Below are 27,925 nucleotides of genomic sequence, written 5' to 3' on the forward strand. Positions count from 1 at the left end.
GGCCGGAACCCAGACTTAAAATACCTTGTTATTCTTGCCTATTTCATTGAGTTTGTATAGAATAAGATGCTACTCTGGCGAGCGAAGCAAGTAGAATAAGAATAAAATGGGTATCAAAATGGAGCCCCGGGGTACTCCTATCTCGATATGTTTTTTGTCATTTCAGCCTTAATAAGAAGTAGAGGCAGACCCCAAAGAAGATGGGTGCACGACATCCGGGAGATAACAGGTAGAAACTGGCTGAGTTAAGCCAGAGATGGACGAATGTGGAAGAGTATGGAGGGGGCTTTCAGTCAGGAGCGGATGGTGAATAGCTGAAAAAGAAGAAGAAGAAATACATATTTGTTGTTCCAACTTCTAGTCGGGTTTCTCTTGCTATTGTTACTTATAGTTAAACTAATATTTTATTGTCAATTTGGTAGAAGCAAAAACCCATACGATCAACTAGCCAAATTCAAAGCTGACTGAATATTCGTTGTGAATACTCAATCCAAAATTGATGCGCCCATGAAACAATTGCTGTCAACGGATGATATCTGGATTACATCGTTACTCAAATTCGATAACTCCTGGATTATGCGAGTCATTAACGCCTTGTCGATCAAAGGATTTTCTGCAGGCCCTTTTGTTGGCCAACTCTTTCAGCAGGAACGGGCTTTCTAGTGCCACGTCAATATTAATAGAGATATTCGTTCCTCGTGATTATGCTTGTAAAATAGGGATTCGAGAGGGGTGGTTTGGAGGGGGGGTCTTCGCTGTTTTCCTTGAACCTTGTGAAAGCTAATGAAATTTATATCAATTAGTAGGCGTCTCGCGACCTGAAATTAGCCAAGGAGGGGGGAGTGGAAGAGAGGCCTGGAGGAAATTATGAACTATTGCCATAATTTAACTATTTAACTTTCTGTGCTTTATATTCAAAAGATGAACCTTTGTTTTATCCTGAAAGTTTTTCACCAACGAAATAATCTGTAACTTTGTCATTTTCAAATTATCTTCAGCCCAATTTTAAAAACGATATTATTCAACCCATAAGAACAAGTATAAAATGAGGTTCATGCAATCAATTAATTGAACCTTTTTTTTAGTTTTGGAACAAATTTCAGCTGTCTAAAAAATTTTCAAAAATTCAAAATGTCTAGTCGGCTTTGAAAAGAGCAGTCATTCGATGATTTGTCATTTTAATGACAGTTGAGCTTACGAAATCGATATAGTAGTGTAATGTATTTTTATTATAATGTATTTCTATATTTCAGTATAGTAATGAGTTCATTATTCATTACAGTAAAATCTGTGGTGTAATGAACTCATTACAGCATTGTTTTCAGTTATATTTTCCGTTTTGTGGTTGTCTAGATTGATTTCCAATCCTATCAAATTGTAACACACATCAATTGTTAATATAATTTGGATATAGATGAAATGATATGCAACAATATTCACAATTTCTCTTAATTCTGGTGGGGTTAAATCGATTGCGTCATTCATAATTCACGAATTTAATGCGTAATTATAAATTATTTCAAAATTCGAAACATACGATTCTAATTCAAATTCCGTAATCTGTCAATTTTCTTAACAGTCACACCAACTGCCAAGTTTCCATACAAAAGTCACTATAGGATGTATAAACTCAATTTTTCATTGAATTTCGACAATTTCTCACAAAACTTGACTGAAATAGAGAAAATATCGTCTAATACTCGTTGCAGAAGACAATTCGAACACTCTGTGTAAATAAGACCCTATTCTGCAACTTATTTTAGAATATACTTTTAGTCAGCTGAAATAATTCCAATATTTTAGAATCAATAGCAGAATGTGAGGAAGGTATACCATGCCAAAATCTTCCGAAAAATGGAAAACCTAGACGTCCTAGACTGTTAACTAGACAAATCAGCTAATCGAAAGTGCCAAGAATAACATTGGAAAGTCATTGAACAAACTAACACGACGTTACGATGTTTCTCATGATACAATTTGCAAAAACCTGAAGAGAAGAGGTATAGAATGTCGTAAAAGAAAGAAATATCCAAAATATACGTTAATTCTAATACCGAAATGTTGCCGTTTATTTTGCAAATATCAAAGTCATCGGCATGTATTAAGAAGGGTACTTTACTCTGATTAATGCCGAAATTGAAGGAAAAGACAAATTCTACACCGACAATATCTAACATTGTCCAGACGATGTGAAATTCAAGCAACAGTTTAATACAGTTTTAGTTTGGTGTGCGATATAAACTGCTGAGATTTCCGGGCTTTAGGTATGTGGGATAAGTTAGAGGCGAAGCTGTGAACCGTCAAAGTTACATTCACAGCTGCTTATCAAAATTGATTAAGTTTATCCACCAGACTAATGCTCAAGAGGATGTTATATTTTGGTCGAACTTGGCTTCTTGTCATTATGTATGTGACGGTCAAAATTGGTTGAACAATTACCTTTTGTGCCGAAAAACGGCATCAACCCCCAAAATTTACTGCAGGCTCGGCCAATTGAGGGATTCTGGGCTATTTTGTCTAGAAAAGTATACAGGGTGTTCCCGAATTAGAGGTACAAAGGAAAATGAAAGATGAATAATTTCAAGAGAAAAAAGTCCGATAAACAAGGACCTGCAAACACTTCACTTTCGAGACACGGGGTGTTCCTTGTAGTCCTACTGTTTTGTGATGATTATACCAGTTTATATGGAATGTTTATTAAACTTCGCTAAAGATTGGTTAAATAAGTACCAAAACCAGTAGTACCAAATAATTTATTTATTTATTTATTACAGCTTACTTAGTAGATATTCATAATAATTTGGATTTTCCTAAGGATAACTAGAGATTCGTTTGAAATTTTATTCTCAAAATCGGTAGCAGAAACAAGAAAATTACAAGAAACCAAAAAGTATAGTACTGGACTACAGTTGATTTCCACATGTTTGTAAACTACCAGTGTTCCACCAAAATTATGTCATGTATGTGAATTAATTCTCAATGAAATGAAGAAAACAAACTGACTTCCACAAGTGTCAATTATGTGATTTCACACTCAAGTGAATATTGAAAACAACCTGACTTTGATAAGTGTCACTGATGTTATTCTATGATTCCACTCTTGATGGAATAATGAAAATTAACATATACAGGATGAGTTTTTGACTCGAACATATATTTCCTCTAAAGATTCCTGAGTAGAAAGGAAACACTTTTTTCCCTATCCATTTTTTCCGATTCAGCTCGGTTGAAAAGATACATTTTTAGTTATATCTCGCAATGGAATCAAAGGAAAGATTTTCGAAATATAAATTTTTTATTGATGTGATGTATCTTTTTCGAACATGAAATTTCATCAAAGTCCAGTCAACTCCAAAATGCCGCTATACTAAATGAGAAAAAAAATCGAATCGGAAAAAATATTAAAGGAAAAAAGTGTTTCTCAAGAATCTTCGGTTGAAATAAATAAGTCCACCCTGTATTGAACGCGGTTTCAGAATGACTTATTATCAGAAATAGACATTTATCATAATAATTCATTTAATTATCATTTCGTTTAAAAGAAGAAATAAAAATCAAATATCAACTTCGTGTGATTCAAAAGTCGACTGTGACAATCAAAGAATTGCACTTCTCCAAACATTCACAGTAATCCTATCCGTGTCTCGCTAAATACAAGCGATAATTAAAAGCTTATTATTCATTCAAAGGATTTGTAAAGTCTATCAGTAGTTCATCGTATTTCAATTTGATTGAGAAACTGTAATCCCCCGTTGTAGCATTCAGTAATTGGTTTTCGTTTTCCGACCATTTTCATTCTGACAATTCAACCAATCCTCACCAGAAAATTACTCGGGTATAAACTGGAAATCACAAGAGACACAACTTTCACATAGCAGTTGGGCTAGTCACTGAACTTTTGTTTTGAAACGAACGTCCGTTCCATTTGCTCATTTTCAATACGCGTGCTGAGAAATTAATTTCATGAATATGGATTTTACGTGACATCTCAACGACAAAAGGTGTAGTTTCCACTAGAAAATCAATCTTTTTATGATGAATAACTGAATAGTTACAATATAGTCTCGGTAATAAAAGGTGTTTTTTTTAGAGCTATAGAACTTTAGAATTTATCCGCAAGATAATCTTGTGGCATTACACTTTAAATATGATTTCTGGCATATGATGGCTGGCTCGGATGTAGTCCAATCTGGACGTCCAATTTTCGATGACTTTTTCCAACATTTGCGGCCGTATATCGGCAATAACACGGCGAATGTTGTTTTCCAAATGGTCAAGGGTTTGTGGCTTATCCGCATAGACCAATGACTTTACCTATACATAGCCCCACAGAAAGTAGTCTCGCGGTGTTAAATCACAAGATCTTGGAGGCCAATTCACAGGTCCAAAACGTGAAATTAGGCGGTCACCAAACGTGTCTTTCTGCACAGAACCATTATTTTCGAAATAAAATTTCACTATTTGCAAGCGTTGTTCAGGCGTGAGTCTATTCATGATGAATTGCCAAACCAAACTGAGAATAAATCACTGCTGTTGAATCGGTCGCCATCTTGAACAGTAATGCCAACTTAAAGTTATATACCTCGAAAAAAAACACCCGTTACCTAAACATACAGAATTCAACGAAAAATTACAACGACAATTTCAATCCATATAAAGGGTTTTCCAATGGAAATGGCAACACTGTGTATTATGTTTTGACATTTTTTATGTCATCTGTATTTAGTAGGTTATGTCATTCAATCTTGAAAAGATATACACACTTCAAAAATGTTTAAATATTGTTAATTTTTTATCAAAATCCATTGCTAAATTGTGAATACTCTAGAGTATTATCAGCTGAGAAATTTAAGAATGATTTTCATTTTTCAGAAACGCCCTATAACTCGAGAACGAATCAAGATATATATGACCTGCTTTCTGATATCTTATTATTTCGAAAAAAGGGATCCGAGGTCTTTGAAGATTTTTTGTCTAAGTCCTATAGTTATCGAGATGGTTTCAGTGAGCATCGAATTTAGGACACCCTGTACATGAAGAAAAAACTTGAATGACAATTATTACTATGAAATTAATCAATCCTCCGCCACTGATAAGGAAGTAATTCACAATGTTCCTGCAACATTAATACCACTGACTGCGAATAGAAGCCAATAGTTTTTGCTTACCACGGCAAATGGGAGTTTTATTGTAGTTAGGTTCAATGTACTAGCCGCTGGATGCTATAAACAATTGATATACCATTGTGAATAATAATAGAAGTCCCAAATTGATGTTTTCATTTCGAATAATCCTGCAGCTACAATTCATGAGATTCTGAATGGCTGCCAGTGCTGCCACGGACAAATTGATTATGAATTCCAATATTCGAAGCGTCCATCCTGGTTTTTGAATGGCAATGAATATGAAGTAAAAACATTCATTTCATTTTCATCCAGAAATAAATCAAATTTTGTTCCATTATTTCTAATAATAGATATCAAGGCAAGCAATTCAATTTCATGATATAAGTGCATAGTTTGTATGTAAAGTCAATTTATATTTGAATTTCGCCATAAAACTGAATATTCGGTTCAAATGAGATTCGATCATTTGATCTCAGACTAGGGAATATCGCCAGAAAAGGACAACAATGGTGCTTTATTACTTCATTGTCAGCGAAAAATTTGAATTCCCTAATGAATTCGGGTCAATCGTTTTCAATTTTCATTTCATAATGTGCAGCGAAATATGACTCTGAACTTTTTCCTTCCGGGATTTAAGTAAAATAATGTAAAAAGTGTCAATGCTAGATCTCGATGACGATAATATTTGATTTAATTCAATAAATTTTCATTTTTTAAGTAACATTTCCTTCAATAGAACCATCTACGAGATATACCTGAAAATCACATTTTTGTATCGATTTTCAACAGCCTGTATCTTTGTAACCGGGCCGAATCGGAAAAAACTATAAATGAAAAAAGTGTTTCTTTTGACCTCAGGAATCTTCGGTTAAAATATATGTACAAGTCAAAGACTCACCCTGTATAACTGGAAATAACAAACCAAAATTCATTTTTATCACAATCTATAAAATTTTTTAGCAAAACGTTTTTTTTTTTTAATTTATTTTCCCTGTTTTTTTTTCTTCAAACGATTCCAAAATTTTATTATTGAGAATATTGAAATAAATTCAGTTAATATTCTGTATCATCTTACCTAGAAAACACAATCCATGAATTTAAAAGCTTAAATTTAAAGATACTTATTGAAAAAAGAATACTTCAACAAACAATACAATTTAAAATAATCAAATAGAAAGTTAAGTATAAGGAATACATTTTCAATGGCAAGTAATAACAAATTTGTTATTGGTATTTTGACGGCATATATAAAAACAATTAAGTACCTACCTTAAAGTGCCATCTTTGTCCAGTTTCAAGGCTGCTATTTCATTTGAAAGTATCCTTATCAATTCCTTGATTTATTCATTGTTGAGATGTGGTATCCCGAATTGTTTTTAATTCATTCATCAAATGTTGTCAAATGTATAGGGGATACCGGAATCAATCTGATCACTTACACATTTAAGCCCAAAAGTATACAATACAATCCATATCAAGTGAGCACGATGACCACTTCATTCATATGACCCCATAATATTGTTAAATAGGTATCCCAAAATTCACAATTCTCGCAATCTCGCACTGTTTCTTGCTGTCAAAAGACATGCATGCAACCGTCTTATGGTAGTTCGATTAAAAATCTGTCTTTTAGTAGCTTACCTAATGAAGCCTTCAATCCTTGACACTCTTTGAACGTTCTGTTTCTTATCATTATGATTATTATTGAACGGTCTTGAACATTATGTGTGCCTCTTTCTAATCTAGCGTAGCTACTTACACTTGAGACGAACCATCGTGCCTTCAACGCACTGTTTGTTCATAATCACCATAAACGCATAATGTTGATGAAAATAACTTGACTAATTTCAAAAAACAGAAAGAGTACTAACGTGATGATTTGTAGTCATGTAGCTTTTGAATGAAATTTTGCTTGTAACGGGTGTTTTTTACGAGGTATATAACTTTAAGTTGGCATTACTGTTCAAGATGGCGACTGATTCAACAGCTGTCAAGTGATTTATTCTCAGTTTGGTTTGGCAATTCATCATGAATAGACTCACGCCTGAACAACGCTTGCAAATAGTGCAATTTCATTTCGAAAATAATGGTTCTGTGCGGAATACGTATCGCGCACTATGTACATTTTATTTTGTTAAGCGATGAAGCGCACTTCTAGTTGAATGGCTACGTCAACAAACAAAACTGCCGCATTTGGAGTGAAGCTTATTCTCAAGTGTATGTCGAAACAGCGTTACATCCAGAAAAACTGACTGTTTTGTGCGCTTTATGGGCTGGTGGAATCATTGGTCCGTACTTCTTCAAAAACGATGATGGCCAGAACGTTACAGTCAATGGTGATCGGTATAGAGCCTTAATTACTAACATTTTCATTCCTGAATTGAACAACCATGATGTCCAGGAGCTGTAGTTCCAACATGTCACACAGCTCGTGCCACAATCGATTTATTGAAAGACACGTTTGGTGATCGCCTAATTTCACGTTTTGGACCTGTTAATTGGCCTCCAAGATCTTGTGATTTAACACCGCTAGACTACTATCTGTGGGGCTATGTAAAGTCATTGGTCTACGCGGATAAGCCACAAACCCTTGACCATTTGGAAGACAACATTCGCCGTTTTATTGCCGATATACGGCCACAAATGTTGGAAAAAGTCATCGAAAATTGGACGTCCAGATTGGACTACATCCGAGCCAGCCGTGGCGGTCATATGCCAGAAATCATATTTAAAATATAATGCCACAATATTATCTTGCGGATAAATAAAATTCATGTCAATCGAATAATCCATCGTTGTTTTATTGCAATTTAAAGTTCTATAGCTCTAAAAAAAACACCCTTTAGATATTTGCTTCAATATACCTAATTCAGTACCAAAGAAGTAGTTCTTTCTTTGTGGGAATAAGGACAAACACTGAAGAACTTTTAAAATATATTTAGCGACGTTTCGCAGATTTTCATCTGCTTCATCAGGCTTCAAAAACATCAAAGATGACAAAAACATATAAAACAAAAAATTTAAATTTTACCTGTTCAAATTTAAGATATTGTAGGATTTTTTAATTGACGACTGATGTTAGCTTTTGATTGTGTTCGAAATCAGTTGAAAGAACTTACATTTATAGAGGTAAAATTTACCGTTTTTGTTTTGTATGTTTTAGTCATCTTTGATGTTTTTTAGGCCTGATGAAGCAGATGAAAATTTGTGAAACGTCGCTAAATATATTTCAAAAGTTCTTCAGTGTTTGTCCTTATTCTTACAAAGAAAAAACCCTTCTTCAGTTCAACCATGGAGGACACAATAATTAATTTCCTTTATTTAATATTATCAGATACGGTACATTTCAGTTTTTCTAGTTATGAAAATAAAACATTTCAAACAGTCAATGAGTGTCACTTTATATGTCAAAATGAAAAAAAGGAATATTGTTGATCTCCTTCTACATATAAAACGTCGTTGTTCCCCTGTAGGGGGTTCAAATTCGATTAGGGGAAAATATGCTGAAGTCACATGATATAACTTCTCCCAATGTCAAAGTTCCCCCTCTTGAAGATTTTGAATGTTCCGTGGTCCCATAGCAGGGCTGCAGACTCCGCTCAACATATTCTGCAAGGTTTGTATCTGCGCTTCACGGTCCATTTGAGTAATTTGAACTTCACTCCGACCATGAGTAATGGCGCATTCGGATGAAATTATCGCAGTCAGAATAAAGAACAAGAAAAATTTCGGGCATAAATTTCCCGGAAATTTCCAGAAAAGTGTCTCCAACAATTACGCAAGCTTTCTCTGGATTCGCCACAAACAAAACTTCCCTGCATTATGCCTGGGATCGAGCTTTTAAGATTATATAACTAGTTATCTGCGTAAATGCTTTTTTCATCGATGAAAGAATCAGTTAAGTGTCTACGCCTTTGGAACAAAAGGAGCTACTTTGCCATTCTTTGGATTTTTCAATTATATACGTTCATATAGCTGATAAAAGAATTATGTCGGATCATGCTGATTATGTAGCATATACATGGTTCTTTTGTTCTAGTTTTCTCATATATTTATTATGTATCATACACGTATGATGTTATTTACAGCAATGTATTTCATGTAATTTATAAAGACTTCTCATTCTAATTCTCTTTTCACTGAAAAATTTATATACATAAACTCTACAGACAGGAGTTGGAGTCAGTGAGCCACTATATATAAAGGGTGTTTTTTTTAGAGCTACAGAACTTTAAATTGCAATAAAACAACGATGGATTATTCGATTGACATGAATTTTATTTATCCGCAAGATAATCTTGTGGCATTACAATTACATTTCAAATATGATTTCTGGCATATGAACGCTGGCTCGGATGTAGTCCAATCTGGACGTCCAATTTTCGATGACTTTTTCCAACATTTGTGGCCGTATATCGGCAATAATACGGCAAATGTTGTCTTCCAAATGGTCAAGGGTTTGTGGCTTATCCGCATAGACCAATGACTTTACATAACCCCACAGGACCCTTGGAGGCCAATTCACAGGTCCAAAACGTGAAATTAGGCGGTCACCAAACGTGTCTTTCAATAAATCGATTGTGGCACGAGCTGTGTGATATGTTGCGCCGTCTTGTTGAAACCACAGCTCCTGGACATCATGGTTGTTCAATTCAGGAATGAAAAAGTTAGTAATCGTGGCTCTATACCGATCACCATTGACTGTAACGTTCTGGCCATCACCGTTTTTGAAGAAGTACGGACCAATGATTCCACCAGCCCATAAAGCGCACCAAACAGTCTGTTTTTCTGGATGTAACGGTGTTTCGACATACACTTGAGGATTAGCTTCACTCCAAATGCGGCAGTTTTTTTTGTTTACGTAGCCATTCAACCAGAAGTGCGCTTCATCGCTAATGGGCGTAGTGCGCGATACGTATTCCGCACAGAACCATTATTTTCGAAATAAAATTGCACTATTTGCAAGCGTTGTTCAGGCGTGAGTCTATTCATGATGAATTGCCAAACCAAACTGAGAATAAATCACTTGACAACTGTTGAATCGGTCGCCATCTTGAACAGTAATGCCAACTTAAAGTTATATTTCTCGAAAAAAAACACCCGTTATATAATAAATTACGTAAATTATGCTCTCCCCCATTAACACCATTTGAAGAACCTCCTCAATTTCAACTCTTGGATCATCCATTGGATTTAGTTCCTCCATTACCATTGCAAAATTATGCAATATAACACATGCCACAGTGAGCAATTTTGTTGTTTCTAGTTTTAATAGTATTCCTCAAGTAAGTTCTGTTCATTTCTAGTTTTTAGACATCATCTAGGCATAAACAATAAAGATATGAAGTAACGTTATATCCTTATTTTCCTCAATGGTCAATGCCCTTCGGTTTGAGGTAAAACTTCTTCTCTTTCCACAAGTTGATCAATTTCCAATTGAGTCCGAGCTCAACCAACGGTTTAACGTTTATAATACGCATTTTGGTAGTTAACGCTCGGTTGAACTCAACCGACGGTCGACCATCCTATATAAAACCGGCCTTTATTCAAATTTTGTGAAATTTTTGTTTCTAAATCCACTATGAGTAAGTTTGAAATATTTTGAAGGCTACTACATTTCAAGGAAATGAGTAACAAAATAAATAAATATCATCATTTTCCTCTGATTATTAATGACACTCTAATGTGTTAAGGAAGCTAAGTTTTCTTAGCACCTAGGTATAGCAAATACGGCACTGGAAAAAAAGCAGAATCTCACGAAATGGAGTAAAATCCTATTGATGTTTCGGAAGGGGGAACGAACGTTTATAGCGAATTAAGGTTGATGTAAATATGCCATGTAGCGATACAGAGGGTCACGTGGGCCGAAAAAACGGAAATTAAAATTTTAACCTGGGGTAAAACGTTGATGCGAATGGAGGATTTTCAGAGTAAAAAGGAAAACTGCTTTCAGGAAAAATCCTCCAGTTCTTCCTCTATTTAAGTCAATTATCTACTGCTAACATCGATAGTTCCGTGATGGATGATATATAGATGACTTTTATACCGCAGGCCATCATTCAGAACGTCAGATTGTCGCAAAGTTTCTCGGCTAATGATGTTAAGTTTTGCCTTATGAACCCTGAACCCAAACTTTAGCTGACATCCTGGAACTTTATTCCATCGATAGAAGTTGCTGACGTGTATGCAGCATCCAATTCCGAAACCTATTTTGTACAGTAGATAGGCATCGTCTATAACTTTCGTTTGAGAAATTGAAACCGAAATGATCACGCAACTTCAAAGCACCGAGATCGACGTTTATTGTGTCACTATGAATATGTAGATGAGACGTGTCTTTGTGCGTGTTGGGGAGTTTTTTAAATCGAATTGGTAACGTATCGGTTCTCTTGAATGCTTCCACCGTAATTTTTTGACTGCATGTAGACCAAAAAGTTGATGCGTCAATTCTCTAGAAAAACTAAGAGAAAGTATTGACTACGACAGACATTCCGGAGTAGTATCTAACTATTTGGGGTTGTTTTGCAAATATCTGATAGCATTCATCGAAATTTTGAAATAAATTTTTAATAATACTATATGAGAAAAACACTGACGTAAAGTTAGGAACTTTAATGAACTTGTTCAAATTCGTATTAAAGTCATTTTTTCACGAAATTTCGCTCATAGAATTCTGATTCAATTGTACTCAAATCAGTCTTCTGAATAAAAGCCTGAAATCAAGACTTCCTGATCTGTGACATGCCGTTAAAATTTGAATGACGTTTCTTATTTTTATAATACAATTTTTTAGAGGAAACAGAAATTATATAAAAATAATACATGTATGCTAAGATTTGATTTTTTCTCTTTTGATCAGTTTATGCCAAAATATATTGGCACCAAATCATAAAAGAAGGATTTTGGCTTTCAAATTTATTATTACTTATTGAAATTCACAAATCTTTCAAAAACAATTTGCATCTGCGATGAACTTGAGACCTCAAGAAAATTCCTACCGTCGTATCTTCCTCTTTTATGAGAACACACGAAAACACACTAAATATCAGTGTAATTGAACGTATCGATATTGTGACAAAATTTCACGGAAATGTTCATTTTTATCTTCTAATTTCTTTAAATTTTTATGAAATTTTACATAAGATATAAATATCACATTTTGTTCAAGATTTATCTTGTACACGAAGGTAGGATGTATGGAAAGAATCTTAGAGTAATGAAAATTGATAGAAGGAGCATATGTCATTTTCAGTAAGCAAATTTTGTCCCCAACATGAAATATCAAATTTGACAGGAAGCGCGCGGAAATGAAAACATTTCAGTGATACGATATTTCACTCCATTCACGAGTTTCTCCACAAAGAACGCACTTCTTATGTCCCATAGTGAATCAACGTTTCATATCAACTCAAAATATATTGAGATGAATACCTAAATATATCAGAAATTCAGAAACAAACTTCAAGCGCGCCAAACGACGTGAAACAACTTATAGCACTAGGAGAGCAAAAGTTGCCAAACCTAGGATTTCAGCAGGTAGATACAAAATATAATAAATATTCTGCTTATTATAAATTCGACAATTAGGAAAACTATCGGATTCTAAATATTCAAATTGGCATATTTGATCGAGAATCACTAAACTAAATATATTTCATTCACATGTAAAAATTGCGTATTCTCCCTCTATCTATGTTTATTTCTCTATGGAAAAAAACTATTTTAACCTTTAATAGAGCATTTTCAGCTGTCGTCAAAAAAACAGAATCTGGGGGGACATCCAATACTTCAAATTAGTCTAACCTATCCAATGAGCTATGCATATGTTTTATTTGTTGTTACATGTCCTCCCTGCAGCTGATTGGAACCCAATTTTTCTATATAACTCTGTCCAAGAGGACAATGACAGAAAATGAAATTGAGAAACTCCTTCGTACTGAACTGAAATATTTGTCGTTTTCAAATGATAATATCAAATTGTACAATCTATCTCAATTCCAAACTACCCGCTCCACCAGATTGCAGATCTGTGCAGATTCGACAAATCTCCAGCAATATCACAGCAAACAGCCCTGAAAAACATTCCTTTCCATGGAAAACCGTAACAACGAGTAGACTACCTTAATTTTACTTTAATTTCGTGGAAAAGAGCTTCCTCCAGATGAACTAACTGCGTTCATCTCTTCAAATTTATCTCCTACCCCTTTCTGAAATTATATGCAAAACAGGAGATCCCTTGACTTAGCTGGGCTGTAAAGCTGAGCAATAAATATAAATTTAGGAGGAATAAATTTCGGAATATTATGGCCCAGAGTTGTGTAGTATTAAATTGAAATTCTTGGTGGGTATATGTTCTGGCTAGAGACTTGGAGAATTTTTCACGTAATAGGTAAGTCTGTCAGTTGAATAATTTGTAGACTTGAGAATAATTTAACAGTTGGAATTTTTGCAGTCATAAGGATATGCATATTGGAATAATAGAATATTAGAAATATTGTTCAGAGAAATATCGTTCCATAGTGATTGGACCAGATGATAATCAAGTGACTTTCATCCATAACCAACATAAAACTTCAATTTGGCGTTATACCAACCAGAGTTCCGAGTTCATACTGAACTCAATCTTCTACTGGGTTTAAAGTAACTAGAATCTTATACACGAAATCTTTTGCTTGAACTCCATTTGGACAACGATATTGTCGTTATAAGGAACTAAAATTTAACGAGTCAGAGAGTTCTAGAAGAGATTGGAGTTATTATAACCTTAGTAGAATACTAGGTCCTCCGTGAACTCGAAACATTTCATATTTTTATCATGTTATTTTTATCAGATTATTAGGGCGTTTTAATATTACTTGAATAGGTACTGACTCACAGTTATTTCACTAAAATTATTCTATGGAAGCCCTATAACATCGATGTAGCTGAAAAACAACTTTTTGCAGTTTTTCCTCGACTTTCATATTCAATATGAATTGGATCTACCTCAAAAATATCATGAATTCATATCTCCGCATATTCTGAAGTATGGAGTCGATTTTTCAGTCTCCAACATATGCATTCCCGATAAATTTCGATGAAATATACTGAAATATTCATGAGGTATTCTGCATTGCTTGCAAGTTTAGTTCGTAGTGAATTGCATACACATACCTGTACGATATCCAACTAGCATTTATTACTATGAAGGAAATTTCTCGTAGTACATATCATTTCTTCTTGACAAATATTAGCTTGATTAATATTTTCCAGTTTTTGATTGTAAAATTTTTACGTCTCTGTTTTTTGTTTGGGTGAAGATTGACAGGGTGGATATGACAGATATTTGAAGGGATGCTATGACGAGGGGTGATCACTTACCACAACTCAAGTCCGAAGTAATTAGAGGTATCAAGAATGTTCAAATTGAATTGTATGGTTTTGGTATAATCCTTCTTCACTCATTAACGAACATAGAAATATTTTAATTGAGAAGATTATTCATGATTGCTGCACTTTATACCTATAGCAACCAGCTACTAGAAAAATTCCGACTTTTCTAGGTCTCAGTTAGGTACTTCTTCATTTTCTTTCAGAACCATTTTGACATTAAATGATATAGCCAGAAACTAAAATAGTTTCAAAATCATCAGTCTCATTTGTTCAAATCTAAGATTGTATCTAGCCAACTAATTAACTTGGTTGTGATGTTGATAATTTCAGATTTATATTCAAATTAGAATATTAAAAATGCATTCCTCCGAAACTAATTGAGCTAGCATCTTACGATAAAAAGTTTTTTATTCGGTTCAAAGATTGCGTAACTGGTTTGAGATTTCATCATTCTGCGTAGTAAATTTTTGAAAATATGAATTCTACAAAATTGGAGTCTTTAATTTTTTTTCTTAATAATCCATTGATCAGTATCCCAACTGATTTTTGTACTAAATTCTATGCGAATATCTTTATAGTTTCCGAGAAGAGCTCTGGATGGTGGTCAGATTTTTTTCATTTCATTTTTGGAATCTATACTTTCCAAAACTTAAAGTGGAAAAATATTAGAAAAGGTTTAATATTTATTTTAGTATAACGATTCCTAACGTTCATCTATTCTTTCATTGAGTATATTCGTTTTTTTCTTAGATACATATTTCAATTCGAGATATCTGACTTCAAATTATTCACAAGACGATAAAATACACATTCATAAGTAGTTAAATTATATTCACCCTCTATATTGCATATTTTCAGAGCGAAAAATTAAAAAATCGGTTACTGAAGTTTCGTTTTCAGCTTATAAATTTCAAATCAGATCTTGTCAGATGATGAATTATTAATTGAGCCATAAATTCGTCTAGAGAACTCTCGCTTACTAATTCAACTGACCCTGAATCTACGCAGCGTGTCACAATAGACTAAATCAGAATTATTACTTGTCGCAGATTGAAAATCTGAAGAGAATATCGAGATAACAGTTATTTATGTAGAATACTGCTATTGCCCAATAAAATGTTCCAGCTGAGTGGATGGCATTGCATTTACGTCAATATAATAATTTACCTTTGGCATATGAAAAACTTCCTTTCACACTCACATATTCCATCAGTCTGCTAGTTATAGAAGGTGTGTCATAAGTATGTAACAAAACATATGTTTTTCTTCAATTACATTTCTAAGAAGATGATTTTTAAACGTTTAATTCTAAACTTCACAAGATATAATGAAATTTGGGGTAGGACCAAAGATTCGAAGAAATATTGTAAGGTCGAAATAATTTGACTATACAATATTTCTTGTACATGATTTAAAACATAAATTCATTGGGAATTTCATACGGACGTATCTGAACTTAACCAGATATCGGAATAATTATTATTTAATGGTTTACTTCAATGAACAAACTATGATTATGTGTTCCTTACAATTATTATAAAACACTTTGTATGTAGGTATGAGATTTCGTGATTGTGCGGAGGATGATATTATTCATTCACGCGCCATAGAAATTTATCCAAATAGTTAACACCTGTTCTTTTCTTTGACAATGAAACCATAGGCAATTTGAAAGTCGAATTGAAGTCTTAAATGTATTCTGAATATTTTCTGATTCCAAATCTGTAGATATTTGGAGATCCTATTCACAAAATTGGTGTTGCGTTGGCAGCAATCCATTCAGAAAGGTTGTGTTTACTGCACTAAAGTACTTATTTCGTATTTATAGTTTTAGGTCCTTTAATATTTCAGTCCTGTCCCTGACAAGACATATTTATATATGTAATATAACCTGTGCGTCGGCTCTTGAGTGCATATAGTCATTGGAAACAAAATTCTATTGTTCTTATGGGGCAACACATCAAGTTATTCTGAGATATAATCACGAAAATATTGAATATATTTTTATATTAGATTATTACAATCTATAATACCTTTACCAAAAGATCAGTATGAATACCTATATCAAAAATATATCGACCCTCACCGCTTAGATCTATTCCCAGCCTAAATTTGGAAGCAGGCAGAAATAAAGGAGAATTATATAAATGAGTTTGAATAGAACACATCTTCAAAAATCACCAACTTCGTTGAAAAATTGTATGCATATGTTTTCTTTGAAACTGATGTATTTATTAATTATTACCGGTTTCTTTTTTATGTTTATATGGTTGATATAAAGTATTTCAATCATGAATAATCCTCTAAAATTAACATATTTCTATATTCGTAAATGATTTGAGTGAAGAGTTATAAAAAAAACCGTACAATGCTATCTGAACGTCCTTGATACCTCTAATTAGTTTGGAGTTAAATTGTATTAGTGGATCAATCATCCCTAGTCATGACATCCCTTCGAATATTTTGAACTTTATCCACCTTGTCAATCTTCACCCAAACAAAGAACAGAGGTACAATAATTTTCACTTGAAAATATGAATCAAGCTAATATGTGTCAAGAAGGAATGATACGTATCACGAAGAATTTCCAATTAACCTTCGTAATAACTAATCTTGGTTTGATATCGTACGGGTATGCCCTTTTGACAACTAATATGTTAGCAATTCACTACGAACTTGCAAGCAATGCAGAATACCTCATGAATATTTCAATATGTCTCATCGAAATATACTGGGAATGAATATGTTGGAGAATGAAAAATTGACTTCATACTTCAGAAGACGCCGGGAGATGTGAATTCATGATAATTTTGAGATAGATTCAATTCATATTGAATATGAGATTCGTCAACATAGTCACCTTCAAGGATGGTACATTTACTCAAACAGTCCTCTAAATTTTCAATACCTTTTCTGTTGAAAGATTTGTCTTTGTTTTATCATCATCATCATCATCATTTATTTAAATACTCCAATACAAATTACCCTGTTAGGGTGTAGAGTTAGTCAATATAAAAAATGTAAAATATAAACAAAGGGTATAAACATATACAATCACAAACAAGGTGTCCCTAAACAATCTATGTTAAAAACATTCAAGAATCGAGTGTTTAAAAATTCATTCAATGAATAGTATGGTCTGTCCTTCATGTAGTTGAAAAGTGCTCTCTCCATCCATTTCTGAGGCAGCTGTTTGATCTCATCAGGTATTTTATTATAAATCTTCACGAGGGTATGTAAAGAGTTTCTCTGAAGGTATGAGAATCTCAATGAGGGCACGTTCAGACGTTCTTTGGCTCTAGTGGCGTATTTGTGCTTTTTTTCCATTTCAGGAAAGAATGGAGGATTGTTGGCAACAAAAAGGGCTCCTTCATATATATATAATGAGACCACTGTCAAAATACCATGATCCACAAAGTGTTTTCGGCAGCTCTCGAGCCTATCGAGACTCAGGGTACTTCTTAGACATCTCTTCTGCAGCAACAGAATTCTGTCGATTTCGCTTGAGTTGCCCCAGATCACGATCCCATATCTGATCCTGCTATGTACATATGCATGGTATGCTGTCATTGCTGTTTCTGGGCTCACCAGACGAGATAGACTTCCCAGTGCGTATCCAAACCTAGCCAGATTCTTACACAGGCTGTCTATACGAGATGTCCAATCCAGACGGTAGTCTACTTCAACACCCAGGAAACGTACGGAGTTTGTGGTGGTCAGTGATCCATCGGCACCATCATAGGATCGCTGGTGAAATTCTGTAGTAAATTCAAATTCTATTAATTGAGTCTTCTTTAGAAATAGACTTCAACCTCGGTGGTCGGTTTAGTGGGAAGTTTCAAGCACTCCAGAGCCGAAGGCTGAGAATTCTAGTTCCGAGCAAGGAAAGAAATTTTCTGGTTATGGATTTTCAGTCCAACCATTCGCAGTTGGGTTTAAAATTAACAGAGCTGTGCCTGAAGTGGTGATGGGCACAATAACAAAGTTAACACAGAACACAACAAGCTTTGGAGAGGACGTACATAGACTAGGTGAGTCGAAATAAAAACAAACAAAAAACAATCACTTCTTCATTAGAGGCAAATTACTTGCCCCGGAGCATTCATTTGAGGTCTTCAAATAGCTAGTAATCACTGTGGCCAGATCTGGAAAATAAGATGGTTGGTCGAGCAGTTAAAGGCGCAATTCGTTCAATTTGAACATGACATCATCAATTGGTGGGCATTGTCTTGGTAGAAGTTTTTTTTTCTTTTGCAGTTGAGGATATTTTTCCTTAATTTCTGCCCTCAATCGATCCAATAACGTCAACGTCAAGATGATCAATGAACAGGTGCATCCCAAATGCGGATGTCATAACCTTGCAAGCTGATCTTTGAGATTTTGGACGCTTTCTACTCGTCACCTCTCTTTGATTTTAGAGTATAGTGATGAATCCATGTTTCGTCGTATATTGACGCATAAAATTCCTCTTGTTTCCACTGCGAACAGATGAGCGGCAGCCATTTCGAACTAAAGTTTCTTATAGACAAATATCATTCGTTGCATACTATGATAAATCAACTCCAAAATGAAAGGGTATCAATTAATGATAATGAGGTTGTACCAGATTTCAATTACGCTTCATTTTGGAAGTGAGAATGATTGAATTGCTTGTGTCATGACTGGCTGATATATGGGAATAAGTAAACATGGAGTGTTACATGAAAAAACGCTACAGTCTGCAATTGAATCTTTCATCAACAAGAACAAGAATCTTTCATCTTAAAGATATAGCGTATAGAACTATACGCTCTAATGAGGCCTATTTTCACAACAAGAACTTCGAAACCCTGAAACCCATAATTATTAAGCTTAAATTTGCATTTGCAGTGAACCCAAATTGAGGAGAATTCCCAATTATCTATTTCAACAAAACTAATCAAACCAAAAGTTTCTCTTTGAAACTGGAAAGCTCGTGAGAGTAAAAAGATCTGACTATTATGTAAATGGCTTATCTAGAAGAGAATAGTTGAACACTAACTTCAATATGCCCGATGGATTCGGAACCGTGACCTTTTAGTCACCAGCAAAAGAGTTAACCAAAGCAAAAATGAGGATTCCTTCCCCTTTCTCTTTTTATTTGACATTTTGAATGAAGATGGTGTTTGAACAGTATATTTTTCTCCGAATTTTCCTGAAGACTGAATGAACAGGTACACTAATTATGTTTTTCGGTTCCAAACTACCACAAGCATTTAAAAAATTTTCCACTCTCTTCGCAGTTAAAATGAGTCCTTGTGTGAAATTTACGCTATTATTCCTCTCATAAAATCCTGCAAAACGTGCGAAACCTACTCGAATGGTTCTACACTCATTAACTATTCGAATTAACAATTCATTCCTCTTTTTCGGACAACTTCTATAATAACCATGTTACCCTAAAATTATATGAACTTTTGATCTCACGTAACTCGCTCTGAATAAATATAATTAAAAGGTTCTTGAATCATTCCATTCGCTGAATAAAGAGCGGAGGGGCTTATACTCCATTCTAGATATATATCGGGTGTCCCAAGGTGAGTGGCCTATTAGATTATTATGGAAACTATTGATGGTAAAGATTTCAAATTTTCTGGATAGATATTTGGCCATGTAAGGTACATTTTTAAAATAATTTTACATTTCCAGTGTTGCCGGATGTACGACAATTTGGCAACAACTTTGTTATTTTGAATAGGACATCCGGTATTTCTATTTTTTTTATGATACTCTATAAAATATTGAATCTATTCACTCTTACTTTTCCATCCCTATCTTCAACGGTTTTTGAGTTATTAATTATTTTTCGAAATTTTAGATCAAATTGGCGTATTACGAAAATGACTCTAGTTCGCTCAATATTTGAGATTTAACTCAGAAATTTTGCAAGTCGTTAGATATTGATCTGATCTGTGTCACTGCTTTTGAATTATGGTTGTCAATAATACAGGACGGACCAAAAAAAATCATCATTTGCCAAGTTACAAAATTGTAAAAAAGTCAATTTTTTCAAATTAGATACCTAGTATATTTTTTAATTCCTGGAATCAGTACAACACACTCTACAATTTTTCTATTCACGTCCCTATACCTATCTCAACTGGATTCCGAGTTATATGCGTTATATGTGTATATCTTTCTTGAGCCATTATTTATAGAAAAACCTCGGAACAAAACACCTGTTAGGCAATAATTGTTTATTTTGACATTTATGGATTGAACTGATTCATTGATATATCGATCTATGAACGACAAAGAGAAAATAACAATACAAAAGAAATTAACACTTATTGAATCAATGTGAAATCTAATAAACGCATATAACTCGGAATCCAGTCGAGATAGGTATAGGGACGTGAATAGAAAAATTGTAGAGTGTGTTGTACTGATTCCAAAAATTGAAAAATATACTAGGTGTCTAATTTGAAAAAATAGACTTTTTCACAATTTTGTAACTTGGCAAATGATGAATTTTTTTGGTCCGTCCTGTATTATTGACAACCATAATTCAAAAGCAGTGACACAGATCAGATCAATATCTAACGACTTGCAAAATTTCTGACTTAAATCTCAAATATTGAGCGAACTAGAGTCATTTTCGTAATACGCCAATTTGATCTAAAATTTCGAAAAATAATTAATAACTCAAAAACCGTTGAAGATAGGGATGGAAAAGTAAGAGTGAATAGATTCAATATTTTATGGAGTATCATAAAAAAAATAGAAATACCGGATGTCCTATTCAAAATAACAAAGTTGTTGCCAAATTGTCGTACATCCGGCAACACTGGAAATGTGAAATTATTTTAAAAATGTACCTTATATGGCCAAATATCTATCCACAAAATTTGAAATTTTTACTATCAATAGTTTCCATAATAATCTAATAGGCCACTCACCTTGGGACACCCGATATATATTTACTCTATGTTAATTTTGCGTATGGTTAATGTGTACCTTCAATTTAGGTACCAGTGATAAATTTGTTTACCGTTGACAAATGAAATTATCGTACTAATTCATATAATAGCAAATATATGTCAAATCAAACGTTGTTATTCGTCCGAAAAAAAGATGAGGAAATGTTTGATGTGAAGTCAGGAGCTTTTGAGCGCTTGTCCATTCATGAGCCAATTGCGCCCTTGGAAAGCACAAACCTATATGAGTACTTTCCAAATGGAATGACTTGAATATCATAAGATGTTTTGAAAGAAAATAAAATTCTCCTTTAGACGACATAAAATGCCCCTAAATCTAAATTGTGAGGTTTCCTAATTAAAAGTTTTAATCCCAATGATTTGTCCTATACCCAACATTGGGTCCAACAGGATCAATAAATTATTATTAATATTGTAATATTTATTTATTCATAACAAGAACATTAACAGGTAAACTAATGCCCAAAAAAAGTCCACAACTAGGGTATAAAGTTTACAGAAGAAAGAACAAAATTTTGATTTTCAATTTTACAATTTTTATGATTTATAATTGATTCTTGAAAAAGGATGAAAACATATACTGATAAAAAAGAATTATTATTATGTATTTATATAGTACAAATGTAATTTTTGTTTTAGATATCCATGAAAGGTCATAGAACTTGTGAATAATGATAATGACTATCGGCATCGCTTGTAAAACATTATTGTTGAATTCTATAACGAATATTTCATGGAAAAACGATTCAAATGTAAAGCAATAAATGATATACAGAAGTTTCGATGAAAGTATTCATTCTTCACGACCAATATGATTAAATTGTAGTAAGAACATGCAGAATATTTAATGAGATAGGTATATATCCTTACTTACAACCAATGGACAAAAGGAAATTTATGCGCATTTGCCGTGAAGAATGAACAATTTCATCAAAACTCCATTGGTGTACCTAATTATAGTTTTCCATTTGAATCGGCAATTAATTAAATATTTATTGATGAATTCATCAATACTGTACAATCAGTGCTGATTGTCGAATTATCATAAGTATTTTGAATGTTCTATGACATTTCATGAATATCTAAAACGAATGTAGCTCAATACATGAAATTCCGCACCAGACTTGAAATTGTAATTCTACATAAAAAATGCAAGTTTTCATATCGGTTGAATTCGCAGTTTTGAAATTAGGTCATATTTACGGAACCACTTGTCAGGTTTGGCTCATTTACGAAATTAACCCTAAAAATTTCAAGTTTCTAGGCCCTTTCATTAGAAATGGACAGAGAGAATCGAAAGTGAGGAAGCGTTCGCAATCAGTAAGTTAAACCTTGTCGTTTGAGACCTCAAAGTAATAAACATAGATAGAGGGAGCATATATCATTTTCAGTAAGCAAATTTGTCCCCAACATGAACTATCAAATTTGACATCAAGCGCGTAGAAATAAAACATATCAGTGATACAATATTTCACTCAATTCGCGAGTTTCTCCACAAAGAACGCACTTTTTATATCCCATAGTAAATCAATATATTGAAATAAATACCTAAACATATCAGAAATTCAGAAAACAAACTTCAAGCGCGCCAAACGACGTGAATCAACCGATGACACTAGGAGAGCAAAAGTTGCCGAACCTTGGATTGCAGCTGGTAGATACAGAAAATAATAAATATTCTGCTTATTATAAATTCGACAATTACGAAAAATATCGGATTCCAACTATTCAAATTTGCATATTCAATCGGGAATCACTCAAATAAATATATTTCATTCAATATAATATACATTCAAAATGATATAGTAAAATTGTGGATTTGAAAATATATCACAATCCGACAACGTAATCTCACCATGGTGGGGACATGTAAAAATTGCGTATACTCCCTCTATCTATGTTTATTACTTTACGTTTGAGACCATTGCCGGCTCAAAATTCGAAAATTACGCACATTGCAACGAAATGATGAGCGATCTGTGCGGAGATGAGCGCTCAAATCATTCATCCAAAAATGAGCCTTACCAATTCCATTCAAGCCTTCTGGGTCCATGGTATCTCATTCTCTCTATTCTACTCGTAAAAGAAAGAGAGGAGGGCATAGTCTCTCCCGTACATGGTTAGACGCAAGAATTTGATTGTGTTAAGTTGTCCTTGACTTCGAACGAAAATTTACACAGTCCAATATTTTTAGACGATCGCACTGCAAACACTGAACATAAACTGATCTGTTGTATTCGAACAGAAAACAACTGGCCAATTAATTAGAAGGGAGGTAGAGGGACGATGAAAATGTGCGTTTCTATGGTCGTACTGGAGTTTGTGTGTCCTTGGTAATAGTTTTGGGTGAACACTAGCAATATTATTTTATGGAAAATAGAATTTAATAGGTGAACTACAATTGGCAAAAATCATTCGAATGATGTTGATTATTTATGGTAAATCTTCCACAGGGGACCCAAAAGTTGATAGACAATATCTGTCTTTTTATGTTATCAAAAATAAGAAAAGCACACGCTATCACACGAATTTTGCACGAAGCTTGAAATTGTTATTCTGTACTGTATACAAGCGAAATATCAGAGTATAGATCAGCAAGTGCCTTAAACACATACATATCATATATGTAATATTGCTTCCCAATCTACCGTAGAGTAGTAGAGTAAACCGTGTGATCACTTTCGGGATAAGAAAAACTTTTGCTATATGATTCGGGAGAAAAAACATAAAGTTAAAATCTTTTTTGTTACCTAGCATCCATTCGAAGACATTTTAGTTCATAGAACAAGATATTATAATGCACGTCTGTTTTTTTCTCGACACAGTTATATAACGGAAATCTTCGAATACTTATTTCATTAATTCACTGATATATCAACCCAAAATTTCTTCAAAACAATTATTTAAAAAATATATATCGAAGAAAGATGTTTCCACAAGATGCCTCCATTCAAAAACACAAATTTCTATAGGAAAATTTTCGGGTAATTTTTTTCGAATGGATTCAGTACCTTATGATCAATTGGCACGGAACTGTACACAAAAACAAATCAGGTTAATTAAAGCAAGCATTTATTCGACAAAGATACAAGAGTTAATAATAAACCAACAAGCACACCTAAGGTAAAGGGCATTCTAGATTGCTTGATAAAACACAATGAATGCGTCCTTGATGATACTCGCTATTGTAATAATTATCAAACACGTAATCATTGGCATCGGATATAGATATGACACACTAATTCTAGACAATTCGTACAGGCAATTACATTACTTAATGAGAAAAATATCAGCGTGTAGCCAAAAAGAAATTATTCAGACCTTGACTTTGAAATAAATTTGGTAGACAATTCAGTATCATATCTATAGGTTAGGATATTTAAGTCTTTATGAATATATTTTTTTCCAGTCAAAAATTCATTGCTTCTAATGCACTGTTTGTATGCCACTCATCATAGAGATTTTTTGTTAACGCATCCGCTTCTTGCGCTTTTGTTTGAAATTTTCGAATCTTTATTCGGTTTCTAACGATTGTGATCGACTAACAGTTAGTAAAATACAAAGTCAAAATCAATTCTGTCCGTCAGCCATGTATCAGGTGTCCCAAATTTGTTCTCTAGTGAGAGGATCTCAAAATCCCTTTGAGGTAGAAAAAAAAATGAATGCCACATTTCCTAGGTTCGATCTTTAAGAGAATTCTTTTGGTGAAAACCGCAACGTTATAAGTTCACCTCTTTTCAAGCTATAGGAGAAAATTGGGAAATGTCGTGAAATGAAAAATTCTCGTATCTTCTTAAGTACTGGTACAGCGTTAGATTTTTTCCTTTAGTCACATTCAAAGAACTATCATTTATTCAATGAACCATACTTTCTAAAGGCTTATGTCCTTTCTTTCAATGGTTCCAATGAAGAGATCAAGCAAAATCAAAAATATGTGGCTATTTTGACGTCCTATGTATGCATTATTATTTCATAATTTGCATGCAAATGACTAGGTTATATGCTATGGCTATGTTATATATCTGTGAATCACAAAATATGAGAGCATGAAAAAAGTGAATTCCTAAGTATACTGCTCTTGACCACCGAACATTTTAATGATCTGGAGTTTACAGATCATAGAAAGGTTGATTTGTGCGAAACTGAAACTTATGATTTTCATGGTTTGAAAAGAAATTTATATAACATGTTATAGATTTTTCGAGAAAAGAAAAAGAGCGATTTCATTTGTTACAATTTTTTTATGGTTTATATTAAAAAAACACAAGCTTGTATTATAACTTCAAAACTCATTTCAATAAAAATGTTTACATCAATGGATTCTATTGAAAAAAGTGACCATAGAATGTTCCTGTTTTATGTTTATAGCGCCAGTAACAAAGAAATTATTAGAACTTTTCATTTCACGACATTTACCAATTTTCTCTTATACATAACAGTTGAATATATAAGGTTGCGGTTTTCACCTAATGAATTCTCACCCAAACCCAAAAATGTGCCTTTCCTTTTTTTTTCTAGCTCAAAGGGTTTCTGAGATCCCTCCACTAGACAACGAATTTAGGACACCCCATATAACTCTGGAGCAGAATATGATAGAAAATTACAATTTGCATTGTAGATTTTGTCACTACAGGCATACAGTTCATCGATAAAGTGAGTTATCCCACTATTCAGCTATGTGCATATAATGAGGAATATCAACCGGAGAGTCAAGAATGCATTTATTATTTTTATATGACTTTTCATATCCCCCGGCAAAATTTCCTAAAAATGATATTGGGTGGAAGAATTACGTCATAATATGTAATAATTCAGATTAGTATTTATAATGATGAAAGAAGTATATTAAAGGAAAAATCTACATCCGAAATTCCTTGAAAAAATTACATGAATACAAATTTAAATAATCGTGCAGGATCGTGCTTTTCTCATTTTATTTTCCTGCTTATTTAAAACAAACCATATCAAGATCCATCATTATTTTCAAACTTCATTCCAAATATTTATATGAAACTGAACGAAATACGATTTCAATATCTAAATCCCAATCAAAATTTGGCTGCTTCAAATAAATATACGCGTTTATTTTTCACAATATATGTAATGTTTACTCATTTGAAATGTCCATATGGTGACATTTTCAAAGCGCTCTATTTCAGAAAAGAAGAATAACAACCAATTAATAATGTCTTCTCCGTTTCTTATGGTAATTTAGTCACATTAAATAGAGATTTTTATATTTCCTCAAATATGATTGATTGATAGTGATTAATCATTTCCCAAACAAATATTGAATTATTCAATTGCTAATAAAGAAGGAAGTTTCAGGAAAAGGCCAAACCATGTTCTGTTCGACAACAACGTAACACAAATGCAACATTTTGACACCAAACTGTTAATCACAAATTCACTATCGCTAACGTTAAACTTATTCAACTGATTCAAAGAACCGGCAAGGCACGATTCACATTTCCACTACATTCTTGATAGAGACTCGTTAAAGGCACTGATATTAATTATTTTCATAGTTGAATTTGTCGGGTACAAGTGTTCAAGTACGTCTGGTGTCATGGGATCCTTGGGTCAATTGTCAACACTTTCTGCTTTTTTAGCTGGCGTCTCATATTGCAAATGGAGAAACCATGTACCCAGACGAAGTGTTATTTGTGAATATGATGTGTGTGCTGAAACGGAAAGGTCTAGGATGCATATTATGATTTAAGGAGTGCAAACCATAAGTTCGAAGAAGAAGTTTTCATTCACTGATTCTGGAAGACATACAATGTATTTTCTATCTCGATTATTCTTGACCAATCTTGGGAAATAAAATTAGAAAAACCTTACGTGGTATTAGTATACACCGGGTGTTTTTTTTTAATTTAATCAGTCGAAAATCGAAAAGGAAACACCTTACGCGAAAATGTTTCGTATAAAAGTTTGATGGTTTTGAAGGGGAAGTCCACTTATGCCAGAACCTCTGCCATTTAATTCTTCCTTGCGGAAGTACGGAGGTCAAATTTGGAATTACAAGAGGGAGCCCCTGTTTTTAATTGCAGAATCGTATTCTATGCCAAAAATTTTCAAAAGTTTTGTTCGAAGAATTTTTCACGATTCGTCAATTGCATGTATCAATGGAAAAAGATCACACTCAAGCCGTCTTTCTTCATGTGCATAACGTTTACGACCAAAATTTCATGTGAATGACTAATGGAACACATATATTAAGGTAGTTTTGACGGAAAATTCAAACTCGATTATGGAGCCATCTGTGACGATTGTGAAAAATTGTTTCGTACAAACCTTTTCTATTTTTTGCCATAGAATACGAATCTGTCATAAAAAATAGAGTTTTCTTCAAAAATTGGGAAATCAATTATTAGCCAGATAGACTTGAATAAACTGATGGAATACTTCAAGAAATGGAAATTCAAAGTGAATACGACAAAAACAGTTGCAATCTACTTCGGAGGA

The 27,925-nt window shown here is 33.5% G+C and overlaps 1 protein-coding gene across 1 annotated transcript in view; it reads right to left on the reverse strand.

Moving 5' to 3' along the window:
* LOC123677114 (chondroitin sulfate N-acetylgalactosaminyltransferase 2) overlaps positions 1–27,016 on the reverse strand; it is a 107,501-nt gene extending 80,485 nt beyond the window's left edge. Inside the window, 2 exon segments of the mRNA XM_045613620.1 lie at positions 23,480–23,657; positions 26,796–27,016. Of these exon segments, the coding sequence (XP_045469576.1) occupies positions 23,480–23,556 (77 nt within the window). The 5' untranslated portion in view covers positions 23,557–23,657; positions 26,796–27,016.
* Between the last annotated feature and the right edge of the window lie 909 nt (positions 27,017–27,925).

The sequence above is a fragment of the Harmonia axyridis genome, chromosome 3 (genome assembly GCF_914767665.1).
Source record: "Harmonia axyridis chromosome 3, icHarAxyr1.1, whole genome shotgun sequence".
Classification (NCBI taxonomy): domain Eukaryota; kingdom Metazoa; phylum Arthropoda; class Insecta; order Coleoptera; family Coccinellidae; genus Harmonia; species Harmonia axyridis.